Source organism: Cyprinus carpio, chromosome A13, assembly GCF_018340385.1.
Source record: "Cyprinus carpio isolate SPL01 chromosome A13, ASM1834038v1, whole genome shotgun sequence".
Lineage (NCBI taxonomy): Eukaryota > Metazoa > Chordata > Actinopteri > Cypriniformes > Cyprinidae > Cyprinus > Cyprinus carpio.
Genome location: NC_056584.1, coordinates 23,686,664 through 23,704,589, shown reverse-complemented (window position 1 = coordinate 23,704,589; position 17,926 = coordinate 23,686,664). Strand labels below are relative to the sequence as shown.

The following is a 17,926-nucleotide window of genomic DNA, read 5'->3' as shown; positions in this document are numbered from 1 at the left end:
CTGTTGTACTCCCTTTTCACCCATGACTGCATACCTGTAAATGGCTCTAACTCCATAATCAAGTTTGCAGATGACACCACAGTGTTAGGCCTGATCAGCAGGGACGATGAAACAGCCTACAGGGAGGAGGTTCAGCACCTGGCAGTGTGGTGTGCCAAGTTGCCAACAATCTCACACTCAACACCCAGAAGACCAAGCAACTGATTGTGGACCCCAAGCGGACTAGGAAAGACCACACACACACACCCATCTACATTGATGGGGCCGAAGCAGAACATGCGTCTGGTTTCAAATTACTGGGTGTCCATATCTCGAGGATCTTTCCTGGACCCTCAACACTTCCACTCTGACCAAAAATGTGCAACAGGGCCTTTTCTTCCTTAGGAAGCTAAGGAAAGCTCACCTGTCCTCCCACATCCTGTTAAACTTTTATCAACGCACAATTGAAAGCATCCCAACAAACTGCATTACAGTGTGGCAACTGCACTGTCTCAGACTAAACGGCCAACACATCACTGGTGTTTAGCTACTCTCCATCAGTGACACTTACCTCAAAAGCTGCATTATCAGATACTTCTCAACCCAGCCATGGACTGTTTAGTCTTCTACAGCAGACTCAGGAACATTTTCTTCCCCTCTCCCCTTAGCCTACTAAACTCTAAATTTAAACGGTGAACACTCTATCCAACTCGGCCCAGCTACTACTACTACTATATATATATATATATATATATATATATATATATATATATATAAATATATAAAATACAGCATCATATGTTGTTAATGTTGCACATTCCTTTGTACATTCTACCTCATGATGACCATTGCACTATGGTGAGTGACCATATGTTTATATATTAACAAATAAATCATTCTGAATAATGCACCTTCTGTTTATACTTCTCATTTGCACCCTAGTGTACTGTATCCATATTGCACTATATTAATTTAGATTTAGATTGCACCTTGTACTGTATTTCAGAGATAACTGAATTGTCCCTCATAAATGTTTATTTTACATACACACACTTACCATTGTATATATATATATATACATTTATTCATTTGGCAGACTTTTCCCAAAGCGACTTACAGTTGAGAAATACAATAAGCAATTTTTCATAAGATGGCAATAAACACGAGAAGTGCCTGTTATACAAGGTTTAACAGGCACTTTTCATATAAATGCTTATTTAGATATAGGCTATTTGCACTTCTGGTTGGATGCTAGGTGCATTTCATTGGCCCTGTACTTGTACTTTGCATAATGATAATAAAGTTGAATCTAATCTAATTTTTAAAAAATGTAATTGTGACTTTATCTCACAATTATTTTTCTCCTTCTCAGAATTGCAAGTTTATATTTCAAAATTCTGAGAAGCAGTCTGAACTGTGAGATATAAACTCGAAATTGTAAGGAAAAAAAGACTGAATTGAGAAATAAAAAGTTGCAATTATCTTTTTTTATCCCATGGAGGAAACAAGCTTCCATACATAAATATTTAAGAATACTATAAAGTTATTTTTACTAAAAATTGCACACTGTAACCCAGTAGATAATACAAAATTATAATAATACTATTACACGGTTTCATCCATATATTTTATTACAAATTATTCCACAAGTAACTATGAAAGCTAATTTCCTGAATGGCTTGAACAATTTTTTTATATATATATTTACAACGCTGGTTAAATACAGGAGAAATATTTTAGGATTTGTCCTCCGAGAATACAGAAACACCATTTTAAACAAATCGCTGAGCGATGGCTAACAGTTTGGAATATTCCCCCTCCATTTTGCGCAGATGTGTTGGTATAGGAGTTTTTATTCTCGTTCCTGTGGGGTTTCCGTTCTCTTCAATCAAAACCACGTTATTTGAGTCGAAGCGTGGGGTCATTCGTGCTCCAGGCATCTTGTGGCCCACTATGAGAGCTTTCTTCTTTTGTCCTTTAATGGCCAGTAAGACTCTGTCTCCCACTTTACCGATTCCATTCTTGGTGTACACGTGAATGACTTTTGGTGGACGGTGGTGATGGGCATTCCCCAGAGCACTGTTGTCGACCACCCTCACGCGTGTTAACTTCTGAATAGCTGCCACAGCTGATGAGACACTGCAGTGAGTGGAGAACATGTGAGATCATTACAAGGGCTAAATGACAACAAAGCAGCACTTTTAAACAATAACAGGTTAATCATTCATTTATCATGTCTCATGTGCTGATATAAAGGTATATATTGTTCACCTGAAAGCTCTCTGCTGTATCAGTTTGGGCAAAATCACCCCGGACAACGACAGAGCCATCCTGACCTGACATTAAAAACAAGCCAGAATTAAAAAGTAACAATAATAACAATTTATAAACGTTTTCTCTAATAATAACGAGTATATAATGGAAAGTTCTCGTGTTATTTCACTGATTCAGGTTATCGGTGAAAGCCAGCAATAGAAGCAGGTGAACTCTTTACTTTGGTCAAAATGTAATAGAAAAGTGATATTAAGTAGTGTAAATAAATAACGTTATTAAAAACCTGCTCAGATCATTCACGCCACACCAATGTCATGCACACGTCTGCGTCATAACGAAGCGACTTGAAGCGACTTGCTCTTTTTCTTGTATTGATTCAATGGCAGCGAACTGAGCTCATTCGCGCCACCTGCAGTGCTGGAGGATACACACCGCATGGGCAAACCACCTCTCAGGACATTTATTTATTATATATTTATTTATACATACATATATAATTATTTACATTTTTATAATTAAATGCATTTTTAATTATTTATATAATTATTATTTATACCCCCAAAAAATTAGGAATAACTTTAATTAAAATTGTATTTGTTTTATCAGGTCATGCGTTTCTTTATTTTTTTCTGTTTTGTTTATTTATTTGTTTGTTTATTTGCTTTCTGCAGGCTTGGGTCTCCATCCGTTTGATCAGTCAGTGTATATAACAGCTGTGAACCTTGATATCACTGGAGCAAGTTTGCTAAAAACATATACAGATGCATATAGAGCACCGAGACATTTTATAAAATGGTTTTAATTAAATGATTATCTCAAAAATAATTTGTTGAAGTATACAAAACTAAAAGATCAGGCTTTGTAATTGGTATGAGTAAGCAAAAGTTATATATATGTCTAGAAAATAAAATTAGTGCATGATCTATATGCATAATATATGGTATTGCAATTTACATTAATTCATTAGCATTTGTTTTTTAAAAGGTTAAAACACGATGCAAAAATGTACTGTACAGGATGTGTGGCCTAGCTGTGGTTTCAAAAGCTGATATAACTTACTGACTTTTGCTAGAGCTGAAAAAACAACTTAACTAAAAGTAGAATTTCTTGTTTACAATTTTAATAATTCACATACACAGTGTAGGCCTATCATTTTATTCATTCATTCAATCATTCACATTCTCATGTCTGTTTCTGACAATATTCTGGAATCAACAGCTAGAGGTCATTATTGGACTATAAATGTAACACAGAACACTGAATTCTGTGATGGTATAAAAAAATTGAAATTATTATTATGTTTTATCCTTGAAAATGTGTTCTCCCAAAATAAAATGAGATATTAAAAGCACCTTAATGGGGATTACACATGCACAATGTGTCACTGATAACCAGTTTGGAGTTCATAAAATGCAATATGTCTAGTGTAAATTGGTTAGGGATATGGTTGGTTTGGGATAAGGATTAGGATTGGTTAGATGAAAGATTAGAGTTAGTTTAGGGTATCATTGGTAATAAGGTAAATTGATAATGTAGGGTGGGGAGTTTTTATTATTATCGAATAACAAGTAGTTTGCTAGGGCTAATTAACAATATTACACATAGACATCTACAGTCTGAATAGCTTTCTGTTTAGGTGGTCTATCGTTAGTTGGTTAGAGTTTGCTGGCGGTCTAGGCGTGTTCCAAGGCCACGCCCCTTTTCCAACATCCGGGACTTTCAGCGAGAAGCTGGAAAAAACACCTCAGACTCTCAGGAACGACCACTATTTGTCGGCATTTGCCGCCATTTGCGGTCTTTTGTGAAAGAAATTAAACTGATACTCGCGGTGGTATGCTGCTTTTAGGCGTCTTGTGACTTAACTCGAACCGCTTTCTTGGGAAGGTTTGAGGTGACGGACGGTGTCAGTTTGTGGCTGTCACGCAGGCGCGCGAGCGCTCGCTCAAACAGCCGCGCGCACGTGTCGCGCACTCGATCTAGCTGGTTTGCGGGAACGCGCCCGGGTCCCGGTCAGTCAGTCAGAACCGACCCCGAGTCTCGAGCGGCATAGTGACGAACAGAAACGGTAAGAAACCGGCACTTACGGGAGCCAACTGTCATGAAAGTCCAGGCAGGTCACTAGAGCGCAGTGTGTGAATTAACGGCTTGAGTGACATTTACACACTTTATGTCTTTGAGGACAAGCTAGCAAGCTAACCGCTAACTAGACTCATAAATATTGAATTTTACATCGCACATTTATAATTCATAATAATAATTTATATATATTAAGCTTCATGTGGTGGATACTTAATTCTGTTTACTGAAGCGCACTTGTTATTTATGTGTTTTAATGAAAATAAAGTGCTTTAAGTTAGTCTGTCACGCAGCTGAATGAGTGTTGGTTTATATTTAGCGCCTCAGCAGAAATATCAATATAAATATAGATTTTTATTTATAGGTTTATTTACATTTAAATGTAATTACGACGTCCTGACACATTCAACAAGGGTGTATATACATCATAAGACACACATGATATAGTACGCACAAAGCTTTGGTAAAGCTACTCTTATTTAGCTGTCATTTGTTTATATAAATAATGTGTTTTTAAATGTCATTGTATTAATTAGCTGCCAAAAGAGCACATAAGAACAGATGAGGCTGTTTTTATTTAAAGAATCGATCTAAACCCAGTGATATTTCTCTGCTTTGTCACATTATATTATGAGGTTCGGTGGTGTGTCTGGTGTTAATCAGCTCTGAGTCCAGACACACATGACTAAAGCCTCTATTTGTGAGTATGTGAGATAGTGTGAGAGGCCAGGCTTATCTAACCTACATTATCTAGCCTACATTGGAAATGTTTAATGAAATAACACACTAAGATGCTGAGTTGACTCTAATAGACCTGCATAGGAAAAAATGCATTTTTTCTCTTCTGTATGTCTTTTCTGTGTGCTTTTAGATTGCTTATTGTCTCAGCAAATGGGTCATTAAGGTTATATTTTACACAAATAGACCACCTTTGGGAAACAAGACCGTAGACATCTCATTCAGTGTTTTCTACATGCACTGTGAAGTTGCTGTTGACATGGGGACGCCAGGATCAGGACGAAAACGGGCCCCAATTAAAGACCGTTTCTCAGCCGAGGATGAGGCTCTGAGCAGCATCGCCAGAGAGGTAAGAGCTGTTCACCTGTGACCCCTGTTTATCTCCTTAGTGTCATTTTGTGGCTGGTGGTTTCCTGTGACCACAATAAAGGAGGCATTCACCCAGAAACTCACCCTGATGTTGTTGTTACAAACCCAAACAACTTAACTATGCTTATATACAACAAAATCATACAGTGATTTTGGACTGTTAAGCAAATCAAAAGACAAAATAGTCATACTTTGTGAAAAACGGACCAAAATTCATTCATTATTTGCTTAAACTTTTGCCCTTCACTGTAGCTTACAAATCTCATTTGCAGTTCTACACGCATGTCTGGTTATATGACACAAGTAGCAATTGCTTTTTCTCTCACTGATGTCGAAACTTTTTTGAGTTTGACTGCCATTCTGTAGACTTTCTCCTTTTGTTTTCCACTGCAAAAAAAGTCATATTGATTTAGAACAACAGGCATAAATTAAATAATGGGTAAACTAATCCTTTAGAACACCATAGAGCAATGTAATTCTGTAATTTTACGCGAGCTAAACTGGTAGGATGCCCCAATAAAGACATTGGAGAGTACAAAAGGTGCTTTAAGCGATTTTTCTTTTCTTTATATAATTATTTTAAATAGTCAGCTGGTGAAATTATGAATATTTGTTACGTTTGAGTAGGAGCTCCTGGGACATTACAAAGCAACATGACGTACACATATTTTTTTTTTTTTTTTTTTTTACAAAGCCCTATACATGTTGTCATACAAACATGCAGTTATGATATATAATTAAGTTTCACAAACCTTATGTAAACACAACTCCGGACATCACTGAAAGCTATGATAACTTTCAGTTCAGTAAGTGAGTCAGATGATTATTCTGGAACCGCTCTCATTGGATTCAGTATATTTGTGTGGCAGTGTTTTCCCGTCATTGTGTCGTGTGCATTCTAAATGGGTAGGATACTCCATCAGAGACACTGGAGAGTACTAAAGGTGCTGAAACCGATTTGCTTCTTTGAAATACCACACACAAAAAAACTACTTGACAGATATTAAAGGAATATGTGTACGTGCCTCTGTGTTATGACATCTCAAATGAGGATCTTAACTGATTTTAAGTGACTGTCCAAGATGAAAATATCAACCCTTTAAAGCCTGACATATATAATAATAGCCCATATTTTGTGGCCCATATAGTGAGGATGTGAAGCTCATACTGGAGAAGAAATTTAGTTAGAAGGGTTTATTCAAAAGCCATTCAACCCTATAACAGATTACTTACATAAAATGCATATAGATGTCAGTTGTCATGATATATCTTCCAAAAATACGTCTTAAGATTATTAAGATATTGAAATGCTTAGTTTTATGATCAAAGCTCTGTAGTTTGTGATTGTGGGGGCAAAACTGCATTACAAATACAAAACAGTGATGATTGAGAGATGTTCAAATAAACACTACTCAAAAGGCTGATGTATCATATTTGATGCTTACATTTGAACATGGTTTTTTTTTTTTTAATAAAAAAATTAAGGAAGTTGCTTCAGTCCAGTAAGTGTTTGTCTTGAAATGCTGCTAACAATATTAAAGTTATCTACATTTACCTTGTAAAAATCATTAAAGATTTCAGAGCTAAATGACATGTAGGTGGACATTCTTAGAATTATACTAAAATGCATTTTAGTTGATTGAGGTGTATAGAAGATGCAAAATTGTGATAATGTTGGTAATTTGGAGGCCTTAGAAATTCATGTATCAAATATGACACAGTAGGCTTTATGGGGTTAAAGGTGAACGTCTGCTATGTATCTAATCTCTGCATCTAAGTCTGAATAGTCTGGATCAGCATTATGTTGTTGGTCAGTCACCGTCATAGACCTGTTGTGATGTGTCGATATGTTGACGTTCAGGTTCTGCCAGTTGGAGCTGCAGCTGATGAAATATGACTCACAGCTTGAGCAGGGAGCAGCCAGTATGGACTTGTCTTAGATTTTTCAGGAGCACACATAGTTGAGGCCATCACTCTTACAAGCAGAAAACTCTGAAAACTATCAGTGCTGTGCTCTGGGACTCTTCGAGCTGAAATTAACTCGTATGACCCAAATTTATAATTACAGAGCCCTCATGTGACCAAATGGGATGACCTTGTCTCTAAGCCAGATGTCATGAATGAGAGAATTTGATGTCTGCATCCTTTTTCTTCATTTGTATGCCATGTTTATTATATAACTGTAGCATATGCATTTCTTGTTGGTGTGATACAGCATTAGCTAAAGCACAGCACGTTGTCAGCGTGTTAATTACAGTACTGGCACTTAAAATATCAAAACAAACAAAGAGCAAATCTAGATAAATTAGTCAACCTCACTAATCAATTAGTCAGCCTTTTTTTGGCAGTTCCCTTTAGTGCTGCAGAAATTACAGATTTTATCTTTAAAGGCACCATTAAATAAAAATGGACAATCATTAATTTAAATGGAATATTGCAGTTTTTATTATAAATAATTTATCTGTGCACATTATTATATCTTTAAAATATTTTCAAATTCCCCTTCCTATCAAATCAACTTCTCTGATGATTTGCACCTATTTTTTTTTTCTTGTTCGAGAAGCTGTTTAAAATGTGAAAATAAGGAAGACTAGAGGATTGCAATTTCCATTTTGTGCTGACTTTAAAATAGGGGTTTGATATAAATAACAGGACTTTTCTGCTATGGTTTAGTAATGTAAAAAAAAAACTGTTTTCTGAAACATTTTATATACATTTTTTTTCCTAGTCAACTGTTTGTTCAGTCTGTAACATGAAGGAAATAAAAGACAGTCATTTCCTTCTGATACTGTCACTGAAAAAGTAAAATCATGCAGCAGTAGCTCCTGAATATGGACCATATAAGGATGTTTTAAAAGAGGAAACGGTGAAATCTAAAGCTACAGGGTGTGAGCTGTCCTGCAGAAGTGAAACTGCAGCCAAATTTAGGATGTTTGTTAAATATCTAAATATTTAAGGATGATTTATTCTTGCACTGAGAGAGGTCTGGCATCTTTTCCTGAGCACTGCTGGAGTTCATGTACTTCTCAGTCCAATGAGTCAGTCAAACTTTTTTACAGTTAAGAGAAGCTGAATAACATGCTGGTCCAACACATAAGGACGTAAGATACTAGATCTACTGTATTTAGAAGTGCAGGAGTCACTCCTCCCATGCAGCCCAAAGACTATGAATCACAGTCTACCTACAGCACACATAAAACTTTGTTTGTTTCATTGAACCTGCCTTTGGATCCACCCATTTTGTGCCTGCTGCAGAGGAAACTCCCTAATGGTTAGCAGAAGTCTGTTAACTGAAAGCATGCCATTTGATTTGTCTGTGCATGGTCCAGGTTACTGGGAGTGAATTTGAGCCATGCAACCCCCTGTTGAGGTCACTTATGTTACTGGCCAGTCGTGTCACTTTCAGAGGCCAGTGATTTGCATGGTCCATCAGCCACAAAGCAACAGAATGAGATAGTCTTCTAATCTTAGAGTATCTAGGGCAAGGTGTGATATTTCTTTAGCTATTACTGCCTTGCACTGCTGTCTAAGGTTTAATGTGAGGTTGAAATAGGTCAACATACTGTAGTACTTTTATGCCAGGTCTAATATTCAAAGTGCACACCTACTTTATGCAATGCAGAAATACTTTAATTAATTAATAATTTATTTTTAAGTACATTTGTAGTACTTAAGTCCATTGGATCAGTTCAGTGTTAGACTATATAATGTTACTATTACTTAATGCACATAAAGTGCCTCACATTGTTTACTGAAGATGTCCACATGCTGATTTACATATTCTACTAAAAAGAAGGCTTTGCTGATTAATATTAATTTTGTAAAGTGACTTGTAGTTTCAATGGCCTAACTTCTTGGCCAAAAGACAATCAACTTAAATATAATCAGACATCACTGAAAGCATCATATAATCAGACATCACTGAAAGTATCATAACTTACATATAGTCAGACATCACCAAAAGTATCATAACTTACAGTTCAGTAAGTGAGTCAGATGTTGATTCTGTAAGCGGTTTCAGTGGATTCAAAGAGTTCATTTAGTGAAGGATTTGTCTGACTGACTCAAACTAGCAACTTGTGAGTATTTTTGAATGCTTCATTAAAAAATCTGGCTCATAAGTCATTTGTTCGTAAATCAGACTTCAGTTGTTGTGCTTTGATTTGCCTGCAGTCCACAAAGACAAGCGAAGTAGAACAATATATTTTCTTGACATTTTTATTATTATTATTTTTAAACAGTCTTTTTATCATATGCAAGTGGTGCAAAAAAAGCTTAGACTGTAGAGCAGTGGTTCTCAACCCGCGGCCCGCGGGCCGCATGCGGCCCGCACGAATTCAAATGCGGCCCACCATGCTGAACACAATTAAAAAAAATAACTTTAAGTTTTACAATTCATTTTAGTTTTTACATTCATTTAAAAATGTACTAAAGAAATATAAGCTATAGCCTAATGTTATGTAAAATTCTTTTGTTTTTCATATATTATTTTCAGACATGAGCAGACTCACATAATGTTCCGCATTTAATGAACACATACAAGCGCGCACTTTGGCAGAATTCAATTCAAATAGTCATCAACAGCCATTAGTTCGGTAAAATTGAGCATCAGAATGGACAAATTTGTTTTTAAGGGAGTAAAAAGAAATGTGGAAATGCCAGCAAATGAACACATACAAACAAGAATAGTCACAGTATCAGCAGTGAAGGAGAGTGCTGGATTTTCGGATTGCGCCGTAACTCACTTGAAGAAGTTCAGGCAAATAGAAACACCCATACTACGCAGCAATCATCCTTAATTGCAGAAATGTGGCAAAACATCTCTGGAGAGAACCTCATATTATTAAATTCAAAAGTGCTTTCCATATTTGGATCAACATAGGCTACATTTGTGAACGCACATTTTTCTGCAGTGTCGCGCGTCAAGTCATGCTCCCGTGCGCGTCTTACAGACTGCAACTTACAATCGCAACTTCATTGTGCTGTTACTCCTTTCGAGCCGAATTTCACAAAATTGGTTAGCTCCCGACAGCATCAGGTGTTTTATTTATGGGGAGTAGAATTATTAATTTATTTCAATGAATGTAATCGATTAAATATCATAATATTTAGGCTATAATATTATAAATCAGGTTGGTTTGTATTGGTAACGAAATATGTAAATGATATGCGTGCGGCCCGCGAGACTTGCACTTGGACCATAGTGCGGCCCGTTGGAAAAAAAGGTTGAGAACCACTGCTGTAGAGTCTTAGGGTGCTTTCACACTAGCACTTTTGGTGCGCACCTGTGTTTGATTGACGTCAGAGTTCAGTATGATGTGAATGCTGTCTTCTGAACTAGGGTGCGCACTAGAGTCCGCTTAAAAGGTGTGGTCTAGGGGACAATTCAAGTGAACTCCGGTACAGTTTGCTGCTGATATGAATGGAATCGTACCAAATTGCGGAAGTGAACTGCTATAAATGCCGTATTATTTGATAAAAATGAAATGTTTCACTCACTTTCCTGAGGAGTGTGACTGATGCACTGCAAGCAGACAGCTGTATATCTAATTTCTGTTCGCCTTCTGCATTCTTTAAAGCATTTACAGTACATTCGTAAGACAGACGTAAGTGCCGTTATGTACTGAAGCTTTGGAAACAAAACCAACAGTTCAAAAACATGACTATAAAAGAGTAATAAGAGCAATGCAATGCATTTTGCCACCACCTCCTGTGCCGTTGTTACTAAGCAACGGGGTAAACAGCTGCTGGCTTGATGACGCAAACGACCTGCGGTTCGGACACAAATTAAATCATATGAATGCAGTCCAGCCGAGGCAGGGGGCGGGGGAATCAAACTCTGGTTCGGACCAGGCAATCAAACCAAGTGTGAAAGCACCCTTAGAAATGTATGCTTTGAGTAGGTGATGAACGACAAGTAGACTGCTCTTTGAATAACGAACCAGTCCAATTATATAGACACTTTGCATTTTATTATGATATGCAATAACACAGTTGCAAACATTTCCATATTGACATTGATAAGCTTATTTTGTAGTCAAGCTGTGTCATCTCATTGGACTGTTCACCTTTGGAGCGCCTGTTCTGCAGAATACAGTAAGACTGTCTCTCTAATAAATGAACGGCTATGTTGGAGGTTGTGAAGTAAGTGTGTCTCCCCCCCGCTCAGATTTCCTGATGCAGTCTCATGACGGAGGCTCTGCTGGTCTATAGATAGAGCTGGAGACACTGGGCTCAGCTGAGCTGCTCTGGTGAGCGGGTCAAACTTTCAGACAGCACGACAGGTGCTGAACACAAGAATCACACACACACACACACAAACAGAGCCCACCCTCTCTAACCTACCCATTTGTGTAAAGATTTGCCATAAGCCTTGTTTAAATGTTTGCTGTCAGGCTGCATACTTTGCAAAGTCACTGTCAGATATGTCAGGGCATATTTGTATTGAAGTGTAATGCAGTTAATTATTGTGTTGGGTATTAAGAAAAGTAAGCAGGTCATATTGCACGTGTGTCACATGAGGATTGTGATAGTCAGAAATCATCCAGCATTTGTTTACCTGGAGTGTGAGTCTGGTGCACTGTGTGTGTTGATCTTAAATTAGACACTGCTGCTGAATCATGTTTGTTGTTTTTTCACCTAGTTAGAGATCAGCCGTACTTGCAGTAGATGTGAATCAGACCACCCCCATTGCTTCACCCCCATTTTACCAAACCCCACCCTCCAAAAACATGTCAGCCAAACTGAGGTCAGCAAACCCAAACATTTAAAAAAGGCTGAAAACTGTGGACTGCTTTTTTTGCAGAGCATAGTGTTGTCACAGAGACAAGTGTGGTTTCCCAGGACACCCTTTTCAGTGTTTTGTGTCAGGACTCTTGAATGCCTTCTTTCAAGCCGTTAAATGTTTTCCTAAACACTCCAGTGAAGTTTAAGAGGGATGTCTTCCCAGCTATGTTTTCTCTCTTCTTATATCATGTCCACCCATGTATTATGAAGTTGTTGCTTTTTCAACTGTGGTTACATGGAAAATATGACTGTTCCCCCTTTTTTTCTTATGGGTGTTTTTGGCCATTTATTTATAGGACTGTTGAGAGACAGGAAAGTTGAGGGAGAAAGAGGGCCATTGGGATCGAGACGTGACTTGGGTTTGAATATGGATCCCGTGAACCAGCTGCTCTTACATATATCATCAGCATGTGCGCTATCCTCAGCTCTGACGTCTATTCTTGTTATGATTGCTCACTTTTGAACCATCAACGTAAAATGCCAGCCTCACTGGAGAAAGCAGTGAAAATGCACTTTCACCATTTCATTCCTGTGCTGTGTTTCAAATATATACACTACTGTTCAAAACTTTGGGTCTGCAACCTTTTTTTATGTTTTTAAAAGTCTCTTATGCTCACCAGAGCTGCATTTCAGTGAGTAATCAGTCGATTCTGTAAGGTGGTGAGTTATCTGAGTGTTTCATACAGGACAGATGCAGAATAATGCCTTTTTAAACATACCATCAAGTGTCCAGAAAGAGTGCTTTCTGCTTAGATTGTTTGATGCAACAGCTATTAAGATATTCTCTTTCCTCTCTTGTGCAGGCAGAGGCAAGACTTGCTGCGAAGAGAGCAGCTCGTGCTGAGGCCCGGGACATCCGGATGAGAGAATTGGAGCGGCAGCAAAAAGAGGTGAGTCCTACAGAGCAGATGGGATGAGAAAAGGCACTTGAACCTCCTGCCTAATGAATAGTGCTGAAGTTCTCAAGGTCTACATAACTCTTTCCTGTGTCTCTGCCGAAATCCAGAACCACATGTTTATTATACTTATTTCAATCAGGTCTGTTGACCTGCAGATCTGTTCTTCATTAATCATCTGTTCCAAAACTTAGTGAACTACCTGCATATGCAGCAATATAAGGCATTATAGGCACACTTTCAACATGAAGGCTGTTTCAAAAAGTTGGCAGCATTATTGATGCATGGCTATGTATCCTTAATGGAGAAAGAAATCTTATAATGCATAGCAAAATGATAATGCAAAACACTTGAAATACTGAATTGAGTCTCCCATATGCTGAGCACTATTAGTATGACACATGGGTTGCTGCATATTTAGTTACAAATAGATGACTTATGAGGTTCAATTTCAGTTAGGATGCTGTCTGTGTGGCATTAAATGGCAAGGTAGCTCACTAGGTTTTGGAACAGAGACTCTGCATTTCATTCAGAATATGCCTGATCTTCTATAGACTATCACCTCTTTTGTTGCAGTAAAGCAGAAGGATTGTTTTTAGAATGGCCTTTTGAGTAATTTGCTTGTCTGTTTCAAGCATTTTTGTTGAGAAGATAAAGTATGGCTGCTTTTACAAGTAGTTCCAGATTCACAACCCAGATTTAGCTAGCTGACTAACTAAGATCATAAGTGGAAACAGGCCTTTGACAATACAGTTTGTTTTCAATGGTTGCAGCCACATGTGAATGATGCAGTTATCGATTTCAGCTGTATCTGTCAGGATTTTCTGTACTTGTGCAATTTAAGATGTTGTAATACACTTTCAGATTTGGTCTGAAGAATATATTTGCATACTGAAGTACATACTTTCGGTATGAGTAATTGCGTGTCAATGGGTTTGTTCACTAGAATGTTTGTTTGTGGGTTTTTTTCATTGTAAGACATTCACCAAAAAAGTACCAAACAATCCAATGTCACATTGAATTGCAATAGAAGTCTTTGTGTTTGTCTTGTGGCTGTTTCTCTCTCACAGCTGTCTTACCATCAGCACTCCTCCTCTAGCAGGAAATGGGGGCAAATCCACCAATGGATGGTATGAGAAAGATTAGGCCAGTTTGGACATGCATGCACTTTCACCTTTAACTAAGGCTGCATTTACACTGCAGGTCTTGATGCCCAAATCCGATTTTCTGACTATATCCGATTTTTTTGACGACCCGCTTACATCATCTTTTAAAAGTGACCAGTATCCGATTTTTGCATTTACACTATACACTGCTGAACTACCAAACGTAGACGTTCTGACTCGGAAAAGGAAGTAAAACAGCACGAAAAACAATGGATGCAGATGCAAATAAAATTATACAGTGTTTTGCTTTCCATAATATTTTGAAAAGTCAAACAAAAAATATCAGCAAAACATTGGTCTCGTACGGCGGAGAAAAAAGCGCTTTAAACCGTGCCTCCCCATATCTCGTGAAATGTCTTCAAACTTATTTATTTCTGTAACAACCCTGCATTTTTTGCCTGCACTGTCTCTTCGCCCCAAAGACTTAAAAGACATGAAACCTCCGCATTGCTCCACTGTGTGTATCCTTCGTCCTCTATCACGCCTATAATAAGTCATGTGATCTCAGTTGGTGGTGTCCACCTGAGTTGACGTCACTTTTTTAATGACGTACGACTCGCATTTACTGGGAATATCCGATTTGTCTGCTTACATGGCACACGCAAATGCACGTATCCGATTCATATCCGATTTATTACCACATATGAATGAGGCCTGAATCCGATCTGAGAAAATCGGAATCCATGCGGTTTTTTCCTGCTTACACGTTCACCGGTCATATCCGATCTGTGCCACATGAGAGGAAAAAATCGGAATTGGGTCACTTGAACCATGCAGTGTAAATGGGGCCTAATAAAGAGCTTTCAGATGGGAGTGTGCTAGCTGTATTCTCATACACTCAGTTGTTTGTATGTGGCTTTTAAGCATGTTTTTTTAATAATACTTTTTACTACTCTTTTGGGTTTATAAAGTAACCCTTATGGTCCTGTTGTTGTCTTTAAAAATAGTATTCTGTAAGGATAGGGATTCACTTTTTCTGGAAAGTTTTTTGCACATTATCTATTTGCTTTTGTGTGTATGTTTGTATACATCACAAGGGTAAACCCATAAAATGGATCTCAGCATTTTAGCTTTATCAGTCTTAAAACGAGTATCTCGTTTTTGTGCTCTTTTCTTTATGGGCTGGGTGATATGTTCCTGATGTGTTTGCAGTTATTTTGCTGACAACATTAAGTTATGTTGTGAATATTACAATAATTTTAATGCATTTAAAAATTTTGTTTAGAAATGTTTTAATAGCAGCTATGATTTTAATTAATGTTTTTAAAACCCTGCACTACATATTTCATGTTTTTGTTTATTGTATTTTAAACTGTTTATATTATAGTGTATTTTATATGGGTGCATAAGAGGAAAAGAAATTTTTTTTCATATAATACCTTAATACATTTTTTTTTAATTAAAAACAAAAGTAAATTTAAATTTATTATTCATTCAGTGAATAACATTGCAAAATATGCATTGATTTATTTTCAGCTAGATACTTGCGGTGTTTAACTACTTCCATCAGTTCCAAGCAAATATGTAAATATTAAGACACATTTCGAATTTTGTCAAAAGGGTTTATTTTTTTAGCTATACTGCCCAGCCCCTGTTGTCTTGTTGCTGCTAGTAAGCTTGTATGCTTGCCTCAAAATTTTAACAGGTCTTATTCTGGCAGACTATCAGCAAGTGAAGTGTGTTAAGAGTTTGTTTAGGACTGCTGGTGAAGACTAACACTAACAGCCTAAAACATGCAGCGTTCTTGTATTTAAATTCTGTATCCTTCATTCTGTTCATCTCAGGCTGATACAGAAAAAGCCCGTCATGGTCATCATTCCAGTAGCCACAGTCGACGGGTCTGTATCTCCTGATGTTGCTGTCCATCTCCTTTCTTTCTCCCCTTTTTTCTTTCGTCTTATTACTTTTTTTTTTTCTCCTAATTTTTCATCAACAGGGATTAAATGATGACACGGCATCAATCCGGAGTGTCGGAAGTTACAGGGTGTGCCATACTAGACTTTTTTTCTCATCAACATATATGGCTTATTTTCTTGTGTAGAATAAAACTTGCCCACAAGCTGATGTGAAATAAGTCTCTTTTTGAGACATTTAAACATTAATTGTAGTAATTGTTTAATTTTAAATATTGGTACATAACATACAAATAGAATGTTGCTCCAGCAATCAGCATATATTTTATTGGTCCAGTAATCATAAACTGGTTTTAAAAGCCTGTTTAGAAAGGTAGATAAGTGCATTTAATAAGCTATTGAAATTTAAAAAATTTATATTTTGCTATTGGATTTCTACTTTTAAAGTCAAGTTCGTCATCTTTACGAGACTTGAGCAGTTCTCATCGCTCCAGTCGGGTTAGTTCTTCCAGGAAAAGAGACTTGGTGGTATGTCACTGTGTGTATTTTGGCAACATTGTTTTCTTTTTTGTGACTGTCATGACACTCTAAATTAGACTGCTGTATTATACTAACATTTTTTGCTCTAATTGATTGGCTAGCAAGCTTGTCTCTATTGTATTGAAATGATCTAATTCTAAAACTGATTGATAAAGATATACAGGATTACCATGGTTCATGGAAAACTTAGAAATGAGCATTTATTTATTTATTTATTTATTTATTTATTTATTTTTTCCTTCCATATTATGAAATTCAGATCAGGAAAAGGCAATTAAAAGGCAGCTAAGGAATAATGTTCCGAGAGCTACATTTCATTTTCATGCAGGTTACTTCAAGGTTGATGTGCATGAACATTACAGGCAGACTTTGTGCAATTGATGACTAGCACGAATGAGTGATTTTCTATGATTTTTCTATGAGTGAATTTTTAAATGAAGCGTAATCGGACTGACTCAGTGACTGAGGGCACTAACACAAAAAGATCTTTGGTGTGATCTGACGTAACACTCCATTATAAGTGCACGTGTAATGTCTGCAACATGGATTACTTCATGTTATATATCCAGCATAGATTGTGACGTTGTGCTGTTTTCTCTGCAGTCCGGCATCTCCGGTAGTTCCTCTTTGAAGAGCTCCCACTCCACTGTATGTATCTGTGACAGTTTACCTTTATTCTCCATTGATTGTCAGTAGTTCTGCATTTAAGGATTTTCTATTGTTCCAGTTTGACATTTTATAAGGGCCGACGTCCAGATCTGGGATCTTTGTTTTTTTATGTGGCTTTTTAAATCAAAGGCTTTTGATTTGATTTAATTTAATATATGTTTCAGAGCGAAGCACTGCACTGTTACTTTACACATGGGCAGCTCATGATCCAGTGTTTTCAGTGTCTCAGAGTAACTCTTTTCTCAATTAATGCTGCCCTGCACAAACTATAGGAATGTTATAAGTTTGGGTCACTTATAACATGCATTTGGGAATGAGAAATGTGCCAAACTTCCCAAACTTTTAATGAGAAGTGCCTATAAACAGGTTCTTGTCAACAAAAGAGAAGCGGTAGGGATTCTCTGCGGTTTTCCATCAAAATAAATTCAGTGTGGTTTAATGTTTGAAAATGAAGAAAATAGGACTGTCATAAATATTAGTATTGCAATTTTAAATTTGTAAAGCAGAATAAAAATTATTATTATTTGAAATATTTCAATAGTAATTTTTTTATATTTAGTCTTTAGTAATAATACTTAAA

At 37.0% G+C, this 17,926-nt stretch overlaps 2 protein-coding genes across 17 annotated transcripts in view; one reads left to right on the top strand and one right to left on the bottom strand.

The window, feature by feature from the left end:
- Positions 1–1,587: 1,587 nt before the first annotated feature.
- On the bottom strand, positions 1,588–2,670 carry LOC109062016 (39S ribosomal protein L14, mitochondrial). Of its 2 annotated transcripts, none has more exons than XM_019079096.2 (3): positions 2,537–2,670; positions 2,251–2,315; positions 1,588–2,118 (listed from the first exon to the last, which is right to left on the bottom strand). In XM_019079096.2, the coding sequence occupies exons 2-3, from the start codon at positions 2,307–2,309 to the stop codon at positions 1,752–1,754; spliced, it is 426 nt and encodes a 141-aa protein (XP_018934641.1). In that variant the 5' UTR covers positions 2,310–2,315; positions 2,537–2,670; the 3' UTR covers positions 1,588–1,751. The 2 variants fall into 2 exon arrangements, with proteins under 2 accessions (XP_018934641.1, XP_042625351.1); XM_042769417.1 differs by having other exon boundaries at positions 2,541–2,579.
- A 1,267-nt stretch (positions 2,671–3,937) lies between these two features.
- Positions 3,938–17,926, top strand: part of LOC109051550 (leucine-rich repeat flightless-interacting protein 2-like) — a 30,385-nt gene continuing 16,396 nt past the window's right edge. For 4 of the 15 annotated variants that reach the window (XM_042769413.1, XM_042769411.1, XM_042769412.1 and 1 more), the window contains exons 1-3: positions 3,949–4,318; positions 5,201–5,416; positions 13,026–13,112. In XM_042769413.1, coding sequence (XP_042625347.1) covers positions 5,303–5,416; positions 13,026–13,112 — 201 coding nt within the window. In that variant the 5' untranslated portion in view covers positions 3,949–4,318; positions 5,201–5,302. Of the gene's footprint in view, positions 4,319–5,200; positions 5,417–11,605; positions 11,688–13,025; positions 13,113–14,188; positions 14,249–16,068; positions 16,123–16,220; positions 16,269–16,584; positions 16,666–17,280; positions 17,326–17,926 lie in introns of all 15 variants that reach the window. The other 11 variants (XM_042769404.1, XM_042769401.1, XM_042769409.1 and 8 more) reach the window with 8 other exon arrangements.

What these genes read in the sequence shown, in the direction of transcription:
- LOC109062016 (XM_019079096.2), bottom strand. Translation starts at nt 2,309, where the DNA reads ATGGCTCTGTCGTTGTCCGGGGTGATTTTGCCCAAACTGATACAGCAG. An exon ending in ATACAGCAGAGAGCTTTCAG is followed by an intron (nt 2,119 to 2,250) that starts GTGAACAATATA and finishes CACTCACTGCAG; the next exon opens with TGTCTCATCAGCTGTGGCAG.